The sequence below is a fragment of the Loxodonta africana genome, chromosome 12 (assembly GCF_030014295.1).
Source record: "Loxodonta africana isolate mLoxAfr1 chromosome 12, mLoxAfr1.hap2, whole genome shotgun sequence".
NCBI classification, from domain to species: domain Eukaryota; kingdom Metazoa; phylum Chordata; class Mammalia; order Proboscidea; family Elephantidae; genus Loxodonta; species Loxodonta africana.
In genome coordinates this window covers 52,468,503-52,485,812 of record NC_087353.1, presented here as the reverse complement: position 1 = coordinate 52,485,812, position 17,310 = coordinate 52,468,503, and the positions used below count along the sequence as shown (strand labels likewise).

General features: G+C 39.5%; 1 protein-coding gene across 4 annotated transcripts in view; it reads left to right on the top strand.

The window, feature by feature from the left end:
- WDR72 (WD repeat domain 72) overlaps positions 1–17,310 on the top strand; it is a 617,996-nt gene that overhangs the window by 155,193 nt on the left and 445,493 nt on the right. For all 4 annotated transcript variants that reach the window (XM_023539510.2, XM_064295252.1, XM_064295254.1 and 1 more), the window contains one exon: positions 1,301–1,496. In XM_023539510.2, coding sequence (XP_023395278.2) covers positions 1,301–1,496 — 196 coding nt within the window. The remainder of the gene's footprint in view (positions 1–1,300; positions 1,497–17,310) is intronic.

Below are 17,310 nucleotides of genomic sequence, written 5' to 3'. Positions count from 1 at the left end.
CATTCTATTGCTTCTTTCTATAACTTCTTTTAGCTTCACAATTTTAAATTCCTAGGAAATAGAACCTGATTGACCTAGTATGGGTCGCTAGTATATGTCTATTTCTGGCCATAGGATTTGTGTTCCTGTGTGTGTGTGTGTGTGTGTGTGTGTGTGTATAAGGCCTCTGAAGCACATTAGACTGCTTGTTTTAGAATCTGTGGGTTGAGTAGGTTCTCTAAGAGATTAGTATGGTTGGGAAGGCAATGATATCTGACCCATTTTACAAGTCTAGGCTCCAGCTGTCATTTTGTGATTTTTCTCAGTTTTTCTGCAGTCTTCTTAAAAATGGTTGTTGAAAATAACATGTTCTCCAGTGCCTCACACAGAGAGGTTAATGATTAGTTCTGGGAGAGTCTCAAGGAACCTCAACAGATGGTTTAAACAGCAACTGAAGTTGTGGCTTTGAGCCTTAGGGAAAATAGAAGCATCAACATGGTAAGGTGGTTAGAAAGAGAAATAGGGAGTAGAAGAGACACTACTGCAACCCCCTCCCCAAGTCATGGGCTGACTGGCAGATGTCTTTCATGGTGGGGCACAGAGCTGCCCTGTGAATTTCTCTCAGATTAGTCTCAGCAGTATCCAACACCAAAGGTCGTTGTCCTAAACTGTGTTTAAGGTAACCACATGCTGACTACTTTAAAAGTTTCTTAAGGATCCTCCTGTGAGCCTATTTTTGATCCTTGTGTCTTTGAGGCTATACATTCAGTTGAAACTATCTAATGCTTACCTCTTTTAGATTGTGTCTATACTGAGTTTTCTGTTTGAATAGAATGTGTGTAGTTCTGGGAACAGTACCAAATCACATTTTGAGATTCTAAGTGGAAAATATCAGCTCATGATACCCTTGAGCCTAAGCTTGTGTCTGTAAATAGCTTCCTTTTGTGGCAACAGATTAGTTACGGGGTTTATTTTATTCTGCATTATTTCCCATGTCTGTCTCCTTGCCTGAATTTGATGATGGTCAAGTCCTTCATTTATAAGTAGATCCAACCTGAAATCCTCCATTTACTTGTATCTCTTGACCTTCCAAATACGTCGTTTAAAGCTATTCAATGTTTAAAGCTCCTTGGTAGAGTTTTATGTGGAGACCTGCTATAGAAAGCAGAGGTACTGTTTCGTAAATGGGGGTTTAAAAAGAAATGTTTGCTATCACTAGGAGAAAAATCAGATTTAATCATGAAGAAAGCATTTAACTACTTACTTACACAAGACTGTTTGTTTTTAGTTCGTTTGTTTTATTTTGTTTTTTTGCCCACAGCTAAGAGTTGATCAGATAATTTGCTGTGTATGCAGTGACCATTCAGTGGCTCTCCTGCAGCTTGAGGGGAAGAGTTGTCTCCTACATGCCCGGAAGCATATTTTCCCTGTGAGGATGATAAAATGGCACCCGGCTGAGAATTTTTTAATTGTTGGTTGTGCAGATGACTCTGTTTACATCTGGGAAATTGAAACAGGTAAATTGAAATTTTACTTCCTTTCATCCTTTATATATTTATGAATCAAAGCATTTGGCAGAGTGGAAAGTTTCAGAGAAGACACACAATGCCCATTTCACTTGCTTTAATCTTTGGTTGGGCTGCATTTAATGGCTTCAGTTGAAGGTATAAGTGGAAAATAAAACACAATGGCATAAGTCAGATCCTGACCCACTTATGATTAGCTGACAGGGCAGTGCACAGGAATGAGTCAGATATTTCTGGAAGCTATAAATAAAAAAAACCTAAGTTATCTACTTTAATTATTAACAAGAGAGAAATTTAGTATCCTACCAACCTCAAGTTATCATTAAATTCTGCCTTCTTCAGCATCTTAGCAACATTTTGAGCTAATTGATGATCAGTAATAATGGAATATAACTAATTACAAAACTCCAAAAAGTTGAATCAGCAAAACTGAAAATTGAGTGGCTCAGTTGAACTTTTGCTATCATAGGGTAGAGAGCACATAGTTTGAACTTTAAAGCTTTACAAAAAGTTTTACTATGTAACTAAAGATATGAGACTAACACATATCAGACAAATGCTGGGAACATATCAAATAAGTCAGAGTAATTAATGTGAGTTGGGGGAGTTCCCTTGAGAGCCAATTTCATTGGAGCTATTGCAAGGATTTTTACTGATTAATCATTGGTGGTCTTATGTTGAGTATTTTTAACAGATCGAATAGTTTATAATATTATAGTTTGTAGCTATACTTCACCAATATAATTACCATTTTCTTTATGTTTGACTTTCGTGAGTTAATGTTGACGGCGAATATACTGGAGTAAAGAAGTTGGAATCGATTCCATGGCACCCAACAACGATAAAAGAATACAATGCAATTCTGCCTTGTATTTGTACCTTGCTTTACAGCTTTCGCATACATTTATGCTCCTTTCCTCATAAGGTTCTCACAACTTCTGGGGTAGTAGACAGGAGGAGTACTAACTCTCCATTTTATTTTTGAGGAACCTTCAACTCTGAGATTTAAGAATGATTTATTATAAAAATAATGATCTTTTAAAAAGAACTAACATCAGTCTCTGAGATGTACAAACTATGACCTGTAGGCCAAATCTAAACTGCTGCCTATTTTTGTTAATAAAGTTTTATTGGACATAGCTGTGCCCATTCCTTGCTCTGAGAGACCAAGTAAATGTTTAAGACCGCACAGCTAATAAGTTGTGGAGCCAACTGTTGATAACTAATAAGTTATGGAACCAATATGAAGGATGCCATTGTTCATTGCCTCGAGTTGCAGTATTGAAGAATTCTACAGGGAAATATTAAAATATTAAAAATTTGGAAGACAGCTACCTGGCCAACCACCTGGAAGAGATCCCTATTTGTGCCCATTCCAAAAAAAGGTAATCCAACAGAATGGATAAATTATCAAGCAATATCATTAATATCACACACAAGTAAAATTTTGCTGAAGGTAATTCAAAAAAGTTGCAGCAGTACCTCAACAGCAAACTTCTAGAAATTCAAGCCTGATTGACAAGAGCATATGGACCAAGGGATATTATCGATGATGTCAGATTGATCTTGACTGAAAGCAGAGAATACCAGAAAAATGTTTACCTGTGTTTTATTGACTATGCAAAGGCATTCAACTGTGTAGATCATAATAAATTATGAATAATATTGCAAAGAATGGGAATTCTAGAGCACTTAATTGTACTCATGAGGGACCGGTACATAGACCAAGATGTAGTTGTTCTAACAGCACAAGGGGATACTGTGTGGTTAAGCATTAGGAAAGACATGCATCAGGGTTGTATCCTTTCACTGTACTTATTCAATCTGTATGCTGAGCAAATAATCCAAGAACCTGGAATATATGAAGAGGAACATAGCATTAGGATTGGAGGGAGAATCATTAACAACCTGTGATATGCAGAAGACACAACCTTGCTGAAAGCAAAGAGGACTTGAAGCACTTACTGATGAAGATCAAAGACCACAGCCTTCAGTATGGATTGTACCTCAACACGAAGAAAACAAAAATCCTCACAACTGGACCAATAAGCAACATCATGATAAATGGAGAAAAGATTGGTATGTCAAGGACTTCATTTTACTTGGGTACACAAAGCCACAGGGAGCAGCAGTCAAGAAATCAAAAGATGCATTGCATTGGGCAAATCTCTGCTGCAAGAGGCCTCTTTAAAATGTTCAAAAGCAAAGATGTCACCTTGGGGACTTAGATGTGCCTGAACCAAGCTGTAATATTTTCAGTCACCTCATATGCATGCAAAAACTGGACAATGAATAAGGAAGACTGAAGAAGAATTGATATCTTTGAGTTATGGTGTTGAGTATACCCTGAACTGTCAAAAGCGAACAAATCTGTCTTGGAAGAAGTACAGCGAGAATGTTCCTTAGAAACTGGGATGGTGAGACTTTGCCTCACATACTTTGGACATGTTATCAGGAGGGAATAGCTCCTGGAGAAGTACATCATGCATGGTAGAGGGTCACTGAAAAAGAGAAAGACCCTCAGTGAGATGGATTGACACAGTGGCTGCAATGATAGGCTCAAACAAAGCAATGATTATGAGCATTTCACAGGACTGGGCAGAATGTATGCTGTACATAGGGTTGCTGTGAGTCAGAACCAACTTGATGGCACCTAACAACAACAACAACAATTTCAATTGTAAGTCAGAGGACAAGAGGGTATTTCTAGTTGCCAGTCTCTCTACCCACAGAGTGGGATAGGAAGGGTGGAGAAAGATTGGAATGGGTTGTCAAACAGACAGTAATCTGTATTGTGGCCATTACGAACACACCATGATTTAATTTAGGAGTCTCCTATAGTTGGTTATTTGTATAGCTCCCTATATAAAGTTTGTTATAGAATTGCCGTGTAAAATAATACACACATTTGGTGCCATATTAATCTGTAGGATATTTGTTCCAAATGCGGCTGTTTATCCCTTGGTTTTCTATATTATTAGTTTATAAACAACCTCAACTATAGCTAAGATGGAGATTATAATTGGTGATAATATTACTAATAATTATATCAGTGCCTTTACATGTGTGATGTCTTTCTTTACTTTTGCAAAGCACCATTTCACTGGCTGTCTTCTTGGAGCCCCAGAACATCCTGTATAGTTGTCTGAGGGCCCGGCATTCCTCACCATACTCATTTCCCTTGAATAGACTTAAGTTGTTCCTTTTTAGTCTTGTGTCTGGTATTGGCTTAGTTGTGAGTTTTCTTTTAACCTCTGTGATTCCAATTTTGCTTAAAATTTAATGAACTAAACAATTTTTTCTTTCCAAGCTGAATTTCAGCTGGCTAAGATGCTTTCATCATGTTTACTGTGCTTGATTTTGGTTGTATCCTTTTTCTATAAAGGTGGAAAAATCTGGGATCAGATCTTCATTTTTATGGGGTTAGGAAAAAAATACCATCTAAGAGCAGAAGAGTTAGGCTGAAAGAGCTCTCTTAGTGTATGGAATATTCCAGTTCACTGATGTGCCTGGCCCATGAGTGAATGACTACATGAATGAATGTGTGAATGAATGAACTAACCCAGATGTTCTTGGGCCTCAGTAGATTGCGGACAAATGAGTTCACCCTAACATTAGCCAATTGTGGTAGTTCTTAGATCATGGTTTCTCAACTGTAGTACTTACTTTCTCCTCAGGTGTAGGTCTGTGCATTTTCTACTCCTTTCGGTTTTTCACAGGCCTTTGCCCTTTAGCTTTTCTTGTGGCTGTTCTCCCCAAGGAGCCCCGGTAGTGCAGTGGTTAAGTGTTGGCTGCTAACCAAAGGGCCAGCAGTTTGAATCCATCAGCCACTCCTTAGAAACCCTATGGCTGCGGTTCTACTCTGTCCTATAGGGTCGCTATGAGTTGAAATTGACTCATTGGCTGTAGGGGTGAGTATTCTTCCAATAGGGTTCAAACTCAGTTTCATGAGGGAACAGATCTAATTTAGCTCCTTTTTTCCCCCCAGTTCTCTGCCTTCTATGAATACATGAAGGCGGAGTAAATTTACACTATCAGATCTTTCAGTACTAGAGCAATTCCAGAGTCCCTAAGGAGAAAATAGTAGTTGTCAGTGGGATAGGGAGTTGGGGGAAAGGGGCGTAGAAAGAAGAGGCAGGGGAAGGGGCTTGAGCTAAAAATAATTAATTTTCAACTTTGCCCAAAGTCTGCCTTGGTAGAAAGTTGGTAACATGGAGTGCAGGGTTCGTCCCTGTGCCACCCTATCCCAGGTGTGAAGGACAGGCTATGAGACCTCTTCAGTTGTTCATAAACACTTTATTATAGCCTATTCTTACTTTAAGGAACCCTGGTGACACAGTGTTTAAGCACATGGCTACTAACGGACCGATTCAAATCCACCGGCTGCTCCTTGGGAGAAAGATGTGGCAGTCTGCTTCCATAAAGATTACAGCCTTGGAAACTATGGGGCAGCTCTTCCCTGTCCTACAGGACCACTATGAGTTGGAATTTACTCGATGGCAATAGGTTTCCTTTTTGATTGTTGTTGTTTTTTGGTAGCTTGTACAAGTATATTCTAGAACTACCTAGTTCCATGCCCATTTTATCTTAAAATCATAGTGGCTGTTTCTTTCTGTGACAGGTGGACAGTCAGGTTCATGCCAGGGGAAAGTCTGGAGTCATAGGTGGGCATGCTCATCTCATTGCAGAGGCAAACAACTGAAGTGGAGGAGTATTTGTGTAACACTGAAGACCTTTGTCTTCTGGCTAAATATGCAGCACTGCCAGTTTGGGAGTGATCAGGACACCTGGTTTTGCATATTGACTTGCTGGATATCCCATGATGTTTAGGTCTGATTCAAAAAAAAAAAAAAAAAAACCCAAATCTGTTCCCATGGAGTCTGTTCCAACTCATAGCGAACTTACAGAACAGAGTAGAACTGCTTCATAGAGTTTCCAAGGAGTCTGGTGGATTTAAACTGTCTACCTTTTGGTTAGTAGCCGTAGCTCTTAACCACTATAACGCCAGGGCTTCCTAGGCCTTATTAAAACACCCAACAGAAGGGAAAAAATTGGAGATGTCAGTTTGATTAATATTTGACCTCCCATAGAATGTTTGGCACAGACAACTCTGGGCAGTTTGTCACCCTCATTGCTGTGATACACGATTGGGATAATGTAATGCTGATTCCCCCTCCTCACCAAAATACATGCCAGAAATAAATCTCAGCTCTGAGCTAATTATTCTTTTTTTTTTTTTATTAACTTTTATTGAGCTTCAAGTGAACGTTTACAAATCAAGTCAAACTGTCACATACAAGTTTATATACACCTTACTCCGTACTCCCACTTGCTCTCCACCTAATGAGTCAGCCCTTCCAGTCTCTCCTTTTGTGACAATTTTGCCGGCTTCCAACTCTCTCTATCCTCCCATCCCCCCTCCAGACAAGAGATGCCAACACAGTCTCAAGTGTCCACCTGATATAATTAGCTCACTCTTCATCAGCATCTCTCTCCTACCCACTGTCCAGTCCCTTTCATGTCTGATGAGTTGTCTTCGGGAATAGTTCCTGTCCTGGGCCAACAGAAGGTTTGGAGACCATGACCGCCGGGATTCCTCTAGTCTCGGTCAGAACATTAAGTATGGTCTTTTTGTAAGAATTTGGGGTCTGCATCCCACTGATCTCCTGCTCCCTCAGGGGTTCTCTGTTGTGCTCCCTGTCAGGGCAGTCATCGGTTGTGGCCAGGCACCAACTAGTTCTTCTCGTCTCAGGATGATGTAGGTCTCAGGTCCATGTGGCCTTTTCTGTCTCTTGGGCTCTTAGTTGTCATGTGACTTTGGTGTTCTTCATTCTCCTTTGATCTAGGTGGGTTGAGACCAATTGATGTATCTTAGATGGCTGCTTGTTAGCATTTAAGACCCCAGATGCCACATTTCAAACTGGGATGCAGAATGTTTTCATAATAGAATTATTTTGCCAATTGACTTAGAAGTCACCTTAAACCATGGTCCCCAAACCCCTGCCCTTGCTCCACTGACCTTTGAAGCATTCAGTTTATCCCTGAAACTTCTTTGCTTTTGGTCCAGTCCAGTTGAGCTGGCCTTCCATGTATTGAGTATTGTCCTTCCCTTCACCTAAAGCAGTTCTTATCTACTAACTAATCAGTAAAAAACCCTCTCCCACCCTCCCTCCCTCCCCGCCTCGTAACCACAAAAGTATGTGTTCTTCTCAGTTTATATTATTTCTTAAGATCTTATAATAGTGGTCTTATACAATATTTGTCCTTTTGCCTCTGACTAATTTTGCTCAGCATAATGCCTTCCAGGTTCCTCCATGTTATGAAATGTTTCACAGATTCGTCACTGTTCTTTATCGATGCGTAGTATTCCATTGTGTGAATATACCACAATTTATTTATCCATTCATCCATTGATGGACACCTTGGTTGCTTCCAGCTTTTTGCTATTGTAAACAGAGCTGCAATAAACATGGGTGTGCATATATCTGTTTGTGTGAAGGCTCTTATTTGTCTAGGGTATATTCTGAGGAGTGGGATTTCTGGGTTGTATGGTAGTTTTATTTCTAACTGTTTAAGATAACACCAGATAGATTTCCAAAGTGGTTGTACCATTTTTCATTCCTACCAGCAGTGTATAAGAGTTCCAATCTCTCCGCAGCCTCGCCAACATTTATTATTTTGTGTTTTTTGGATTAATGCCAGCCTTGTTGGAGTGAGATGGAATCTCATCGTAGTTTTAATTTGCATTTCTCTAATGGCTAATGATCGAGAGCATTTTCTCATCTATCTGTTATCTGCCTGAATATCTTCTTTAGTGAAGTGCATGCTCATATCTTTTGCCCACTTCTTGATTGGGTTGTTTGTCTTTTTGTGGTTGAGTTTTGACACAATCATATAGATTTTAGAGATCAGGTGCTGGTCGGAGATGTCATAGCTGAAAATTCTTTCCCAGTCTGTAGGTCGTCTTTTTACTCTTTTGGTGAAGTCTTTAGATGAGCATAGGTGTTTGATTTTTAGGAGCTCCCAGTTATCTGGTTTCTCTTCGTCATTTTTGGTAATGTTTTGTATTGTTTATGCCTTGTATTGGGGCTCCTAACATTGTCCGTATTTTTTCTTCCATGATCTTTATCATTTTAGTCTTTATGTTTAGGTCTTTGATCCACTTGGAGTTAGTTTTTGTGAATGGTGTGAGGTATGGGTCCTGTTTCATTTTTTTGCAAATGCATATCCAGTTATGCGAGCACCATTTGTTAAAAAGACTATCTTTTCCCCAATTAACTGCCAGTGGGCCTTTGTCAAATATCAGCTGCTCATACGTGGATAGATTTATACCTGGGTTCTCAATTCTGTTCCATTGGTCTACGTGCCTGTTGTTGTACCAGTACCAGGCTGTTTTGACTACTGTGGCTGTATAATAGCTTCTGAAATCAGGTAGAGTGAGGCCTCCCACTTTCTTCTTCTTTTTCAGTAATGCTTTACTTATCCGAGGCTTCTGTCCCTTCCATTTGAAGTTGGTGATGTGTTTCTCTAACACATTAAAAATGATGTTGGAATTTGGATAGGAAGTGCATTGTATGTATAGATGGTTTTGGTAGAATAGACATTTTTACTATGTTAAGTCTTCCTATCCATGAGCAAGGTATGTTTTTCCACTTAAGTCAGTCCTTTTTAGTTTCTTGTAGTAGTACTTTGTAGTTTTCTTTATATAGGTCTTTTACATCCTTGGTAAGATTTATTCCTAAGTATTTTATCTTCTTGGGGGCTACTGTGAATGGTATTGATTTGGTGATTTCCTCTTCGATGTTCTTTTTGTTGATGTAGAGGAATCCAAATGATTTTTGTATGTTTATCTTATAACCTGAGACTCTGCCTAAGTCTTCTATTAGTTTCAGTAGTTTTCTGGAGCATTCCTTAGGGTTTTCTGTGTATAAGATCATGTCATCTGCAAATAGAGATAATTTTACTTCCTCCTTGTAAATCCGGATGCCATTTATTTCTTTGTCTAGCCTAATTGCTCTTGGGAGGACCTCTAGCACAATGTTGAATAAGAGCGGTGATAAAGGGCATCCTTGTCTGGTTCCCGTTCTCAAGGGAATGCTTTCAGGCTCTCTCCATTTAGAGTGATGTTGGCTGTTGCCTTTGTATAAAATATAGATGCCCTTGATTATGTTGAGGAATTTTCCTTCAATTCCTATTTTGGTGAGAGTTTTTATCATAAATGGGTGTTGGACTTTGTCAAATGCCTTTTCTGCATCAATTGATAAGATCATGTGGTTTTTGTCTTTTGTTTTATTTACATGGTGGATTACATTAATGGTTTTTCTGATATTAAACCAGCCTTGCATATCTGGTAGAAATCCCACTTGGTTATGGTGGATTAATTTTTTGATATGTTATTGAATTCTATTGGCTAGAATTTTGTTGAGGATTTTTGCATCTATGTTCATGAGGGATATAGGTCTGTAATTTTCTTTTTTTGTGATGTCTTTACCTGATTTTGGTGTCAGGGAGATGGTGGCTTCATAGAATGAGTTAGGTAGTATTCCGTCATGTTCTATGCTTTGAAATACCTTTAGTAGTAGCGGTGTTAACTCTTCTCTGAAAGTTTGCTAGAACTCTGCAGGAAAGCCATCCGGGCCAGGGCTTTTTTTTATTGGGAGTGTTTGGATTACCGTTTCAATCTCTTTTTTTTTATGGGTCTATTTAGTTGTTCTACTTCTGATTGTGTTAGTTTAGGTAGGTAGTGTTTTGCGATGAATTCATCCATTTCTTCTAGGTTTGCAAATTTGTTAGAGTACAATTTTTCGTAATAATCTGATATGATTCTTTTAATTTCAGTTGGGTCTGTAGTGATGTGGCCCATCTCGTTTCTTATTCGGTTTATTTGTTTCCTTTCCTGTATTTCTTTAGTCAGTCTGGCCAATGGTTTATCAATTTTGTTAATTTTTTCTAAGACGCAGCTTTTGGCTTTGTTAATTCTTTCAATTGTTTTTCTGTTCTCTAATTCATTTAGTTCAGCTCTAATTTTGATGATTTGTTTTCTTCTGGTGCCTGATGGATTCTTTTGTTGCTCACTTTCTATTTGTTCGAGTTGTAGGGACAGTTCTCTGATTTTGGCTCTTTCTTCTTTTTGTATGTGTGCGTTTATCCATATAAATTGGCCTCTGAGCACTGCTTTTGCTGTGTCCCAGAGGTTTTGATAGGAAGTATTTTCATTCTCATTGCATTCTATGAATTTCCTTATTCCCTCCTTAATGTCTTCTATAACCCAGTTTTTTTTGAGCAGGGTATTGTTCAGTTTCCAAGTATTTGATTTCTTTTCCCTAATTTTTCTGTTATTCATTTCCACTTTTATGGCCTCTTGGTCTGAGAAGATGCTTCATAATATTTCGACGTTTTGGATTCTGCAAAGGTTTGTTTTATGACCTAATATGTGGTCTATTCTGGAGAATGTTCCATGTGCGCTAGAAAAAAATGTATACTTTGGAGCAGTTGGGTGGAGAGTTCTGTATAAGTCAATGAGGTCAAGTTGGTTGATTGTTGTAATTAGGTCTTCCGTGTCTCTATTGAACTTCTTACTGGATGTCCTGTCCTTCTCCGAAAGTGGTGTGTTGAAGTCTCCTACTATTATCGTGGAGGTGTCTATCTCACTTTTCAGTTCTGTTAAAATTTGATTTATGTATCTTGCAGCCCTGTCATTGGGTGCATAAATATTTAATATGGTTATATCTTCCTGATCAACTGTCATTTTAATTATTATGTAGTGCCCTTCTTTATCCTTTTGGTGGATTTAAGTTTAAAGTCTATTTTGTCAGAAATTAATATTGCTACTCCTCTTCTTTTTTGCTTACTGTTTGCTTGATATATTTTTTTCCATCCTTTGAGTTTTAGTTTGTGTCTCTAAGTCTAAGGTGTGTCTCTTGTAGGCAGCATATAGACGGATCCTGTTTCTTTATCCAGTCTGAGACTCTCTGTGTCTTTATTGGTGCATTCAGTCCATTTACATTCAGCGTAATTATAGATAAGTAAGTGTTTAGTGTTGTCATTTTGATGCCTTTTTATGTGTGTTGATGACAATTTCATTTTTCCACTTACTTTTTTGTGCTGAGATGTTTTTCTTTGTAAATTATGTGATCCTCATTTTCACAGTATTTGACTTTATGTTTGCTGAGTCGGTACGTTTTTCTTGTTTTTTATTTTGAGTTATGGAGTTGTTATACCTCTTTGTGGTTACCTTAATATTTACCCCTATTTTTCTAAGTAAAAACCTAACTTGTATTGTCATATATCGCCTTGTATCTGTCTCCATATGGCAGTTCTATGCCACCTGTATTTAGTCCCTCTTTTTGATTATTGTGATCTTTTGTATAATGACTTCAATGATCCCCTGTTTTGAGCATTTTTTTTTAAATTAATCTTAATTTGTTTTTATGATTTCCCTATTTGAGTTGATATCAGGATGCTCTGTTCTGTGACCTTGTGTTGTGCTGGTATCTGATATTGTTGGTTTTCTGACCAAACAATTTCCTTTGGTATTTCTTGTAGCTTTGGTTTGGTTTTTGCAAATTCTCTAAGCTTTTGTTTATCTGTAAATATCTTAATTTTGCCTTCATATTTCAGAGAGAGTTTTGCTGGGCATATGATCCTTGGTTGGCAGTTTTTCTCCTTCAGTGCTCTGTATATGTCATCCCATTGCCTTCTTGCCGGAATGGTTTCTGCTGAGTAAAAAAAAAAAAAAAAAAACCTTTTTTTTTTTTTTTTTTGAGTAGTCTGAACTTATTCTTATTGATTCTCCCTTGTAGGAGACCTTTCTTTTATCCCTGGCTCCTTTTAAAATTTTCTCTTTATCTTTGGTTTTGGCAAGTTTGATGATAATATGTCTTGGTGTTTTTCTTTTTGGATCAATCTTAAATGGGGTTCGATGAGCATCTTGGATAGATATCCTTTCGTCTTTCATGATGTGAGGGAAGTTTTCTGTCAGCAGATCTTCAAGTATTCTCTCTGTGTTTTCTGTCCTCCCTCCCTGTTCTGGGACTCTAATCACACGCAAGTTATCCTTCTTGATAGAGTCCCACATGATTCTTAAGGTTTCTTCATTTTTTTTTTAATTCTTTTATCTGATTTTTTTTCAGCCATTTTGGTGTTAATTCCCTGGTCCTCCAGATGTCCCACTCTGCATTCTAATTGCTCGAGCCTGTTCCTCTGACTTCCTATTGCGTTGTCTAATTCTGTAATTTTATTGTTAATCTTTTAGATTTCTGAATGCTGTCTCTCTATGGATTCTTGCAACTTATTAATTTTTCCACTATGTTCTTGAATAATCTTTTTGAGTTCTTCCACTGTTTTATCAGTGTGTTCCTTGGCTGTTTCTGCAGTTTGCCTTATTTCATTTCTGAGTTCATCCCTGATGTCTTCAAGCATTCTGTAAATTAGTTTTTTATATTCTGTATCTGAGAATTCCAGGATTGTATCTTCATTTGGGAAAGATTTTGATTCTTTTGTTTGGGGGGTTGTAGAAGCTGTCATGGTCTGCTTCTTTATGTGGTTTGATATTGACTTCCGTCTCCGAGCCATCACTAAAATATCGTAGTGATTTATTCTATATTTGCTCACTGAGTCTTATCTTGTTTTGTTTTCTTTCAATATATGTGGATGGACTACTAGATTGTGCTGTCTTGATTGTTGTAGCCCTTGACTTACTTATGACCTATTACCAGCTGGTTTGGGCTGTTACCAGATATATATGCCTGAGTCCATTCACTATTCTTGATTAGAATCTAATTTTGGGTCATCAGGTGTGTGATGCACCCTACACCTATCCACCTTGAGAAGTAGTGGTGATAGTTGTTTGCACCAGATTCTAGTAGCAGCTGGGGTTCACACTCCAGGGGGGTCAGGAAGCTGACAGGCTTCCCCCAAGTGTCAGTGAGGTAGGTGTGTCTCTATTCCTAAAGCACCTTGGTGGCAGGGCTCTGCATGGGTACCTTAGGCCCGCAATGCAAGTACCTCTATAGATTGGTAGGTGTTACCCTCCTTAGACCCCTAAGGCAGGAGGCTAGGTTGTCTGGGGGAGCTTCAGCCCTCAGTTCCCTTTTGTGGGTCAGTGAGGGCTCTGTTGAATAAGCAGAGATATCAGACCTGGAAAACTTGTTTTTCCAGTAAATCTGATAAAAAAATGCAGTCAGATCCCTATCAGAAATGTCTTTGCATTATAATAGCCACCTTGTTCACTGTAGGGATGAAAGCCAGAGATATGTGTCACATATGCTTGGGTGGAGCTGGTTCCGTGTTTTTAGTCCAATTAGGGAAGGATTCTTGGTCCCTGGGTTTTTTGTGGCTGCTTTTTCACTTCTTCTTTCAGGCCGGAAGAATGGCTTAGGAAAAGACCAAAACAAAAGGGAAAAGAAAAGCCTCGGAGCAGTTCTCCCTCTGGCTCAGGAAATTCCAATGTTAATGAAGCCACCTGGGAAGGGAAGGCGAGGGTTCAGAAAAACAGGAGTGAGTAGCACCCTGGAATATAGACAAAGTTCCTTATCTTTCTTTGGATGACTGTTTTATCTGAGATTCCCGAGGGGCGTGTCGCCTATGTGTGCTGGCTGGGTAGAGATTGCCCCCGAGGGTCAGGCCCACAGAAGCCACGGTCAGTTCCTCCGCTGCCATTCCAAAGCTCAGCGTCAAGGCTCCCCGGCTGGAACGCTGCACTTCCGGCTCCAAAACCAGTCGCTGCCTCCTGGTGACTTCTCCTCCTGCCAGCCGCGTCGCCGCGCCGCCGACGCAGACCGGCTGGGCCCCCTCCCGAGGTCAGTTCACGGGGGTAGGGCTGCACCTCGTGTTTGCGCCGTGACAGGATGCTGTGCTCAGCTCCCCTACGCCCAGTCCAAAACCCGGCGCCAAGCTTACCTGACCAGGACGCTGGCTCCAGGCTCCGAAAACAGTCTCTGCTTCCCCGTAGTTGTTTGTTCTCCATCTCTATCACTCAGGTCAACTCTTTAAATCTGTGTTTGTTGTTCAGGGTTCATAGATTGTCATGTATGTGATCGATTCACTTGTTTTTCTGAGCCTTTGTTGCAAGAGGGATCCGAGGTAGCATCTACCTAGTCAGCCTTCTTGGCCCCCTTCCACTAATTATTGTTTTAATATTAAATTAATTCTGAGGAGATTCCTGATCACAAGGAGCCCTGGTAGCACAGTGTTTAAGTGCTCCACTGCTAATTGAAAAGTTGTGGGTTCAAACTCACCAGCTGCTCTGTAGTAGAAAGATGTGGCAGTCTGTTATCATAAAGATTTACAGCCTTGGAAAGCCTATAAAAGCAGTTCTATTCTGTCCTACAGTTTCTCTGTGAGTCGACACTTTAGGTGTCTTTTGTTTTTTTCCTCTTCACAGTAATGGATTTACACAGCAGAAATGTTGGGTAATGCCTTTCTTGTGCGTCAGTTTGACGTACTGTGGGGGCTTGTGTGTTGCTGTGATGCTGGAAGCTATGCCACCGGTATTCAGATACCACCAGGGTCACCCATGAAGGACAGGTTTCAGCTGAGCTTCCAGACTAAGTCACACTAGGAAGAAGGGACCCAGCAGTCTACTTCTGAAAAGTATTACCCAGTGAAAACCTTATGAATAGCAGCAGAACATTGTCTGAAATAGTCCTGGAAGATGAGCCCCCCAGGTTGGAAGGCAGTCAAAAGATGACTGGGGAAGCGCTGCCTCCTCAAAGTAGAGTCAACCTTAATGACGTGGATGGAGTAAAGCTTTTGGGACCTTCGTCTGCTGATGTGGCACAACTCAAAATGAGAAGAAACAGCTGCAAACATCCATTAATTATCAGAAACAGGAATGTACGAAGTATGAATCTAGGAAAATCAGAAATTGTCAAAAATGAAATGGAACACATAAACGTCGATATCCTAGGCATTAGTGAACTTAAATGGACTGGTATTGGCCATTTTGAATTGGACAATCATATAGTCTACTATGCTGGAAATGACAACTTGAAGAGGAATGGTGTTGCATTCATTGTCAAAAAGAACATTTCAAGATCTATCTGAAGTACAATGCTGTCAGTGATAAGATAATATCCATATGCCTACAAGGAAGACCAGTTAATACAATTATTATTCAAATATAAGCACCAACCACTAGGGCTGAAGATGAAGAAATAGAAGATTTTTATCAGCTGCTGCAGTCTGAAATTGATCGGACATGCAATCAAGATGCATTGATAATTACTGGTGATTTTAATGCGAAAGTTGGAAACAAAGAAGAAGGATCAGTAGTTGGAAAATATGGCCTTGGCGATAGAAACAGTGCTGGAGATAGAATGGTAGAATTTTGCAAGACCAATGACTTCTTCATTGCAAATACCTTCTTTCACCAACATAAACGGTGACTATACACATGGACCTCACCAGATGGAGCACAAAGAAGTCAAATTGACTACATCTCTGGAAAGAGACGATGGAAAAGCTCAATATCATCAGTCAGAACAAGGCCAGGGGCCAACTGTTGAACAGACCATCAATTGCTCATATGTTCGTTCAAGCTGAAACTGAAGAAAATCAGAGCAAGCCCACGAGAGCCAAAATATGACCTTCAGTATATCCCACCTGAATTTAGAGACCATCTCAAGAACAGATTTGACTCACTGAACACTGGTGACCGAAGACCAGACAAGTTGTGGAATGACATCAAGGACATCACACATGAAGGAAGCAAGAGATCATTGAAAAGACAGGAAAGAAAGAAAAGACCAAGACGGATGTCAGAGGAGACTCTGAAACTTGCTCTCAAACGTCGAGCAGCTAAAGCGAAAGGAAAATTGATAGAGTAAAAGAACTGAACAGAAGATTTCAAAGGGCAGCTCAGAGAAGACAAAGTAAAGTATTATAATGACATGTGCAAAGAGCTGGAAATGGAAAACCAAAAGGGAAAAACACGCTCGGTGTTTCTCAAGCTGAAAGAACTGAAGAAAAAATTCAAGCCTTGAGTTGCAATAGTGAAGGATTCTATGGGGAAAATAGTAAATGATGCAGGAAGCATCAAAAGAAGGTGGAAGGAATACACAGAGTCATTATACCAAAAAAGAATTAGTCAATGCTCAAACATTTCAAGAGATGGCATATGATCAGGAACCGATGGTACTGAAGGAAGAAGTCTAAGCTGCTCTGAAGGCATTGGCCAAAAACAAGGCTTCAGGAATTGATGGAATATCAATTGAGATGTTTCAACAAACGGATGCAGCTCTGGAGGTGCTCACTCGTCTATGCCAAGAAATATGGAAGACAGCTTCCTGGCCAATTGACTGGAAGAGATCCATATTTATGCCTGTTCCCAAGAAAGGTGATTCAACGGAAGGTGGAAATTATAGAACAATACCATTAATATCACATGCAAGGAAAATTTTGCTGAAGATCATTCAAAATGGCTGCAGCAGCATATCGACAGGGAACTGCCAAAAATTCAGGCCGGTTTCAGAAGAGGACGTGGAACTAGGGATATCATTGCTGGTGTCAGAATGATCCTGGCTGAAAGCAGAGAATACCAGAAGGATGTTTACCTGTGTTTTATTGACTATGGAAAGGCATTTGACTGTGTGGATCATAAGAAATTATGGACAACATTGTGAAGAATGGGAATTCCAGAACACTTAATTGTGCTCACGATTGACCTTTACATAGATCAAGAGGCAGTTATTCGGAGAAAACAAGGGGATACTGATTGGTTTAAAGTCAGGAAAGGCGTGCGTCAGGGTTGTATTCTTTCACCATACCTATTCAATCTGTATGCTGAGCAAATAATACTGAAGCT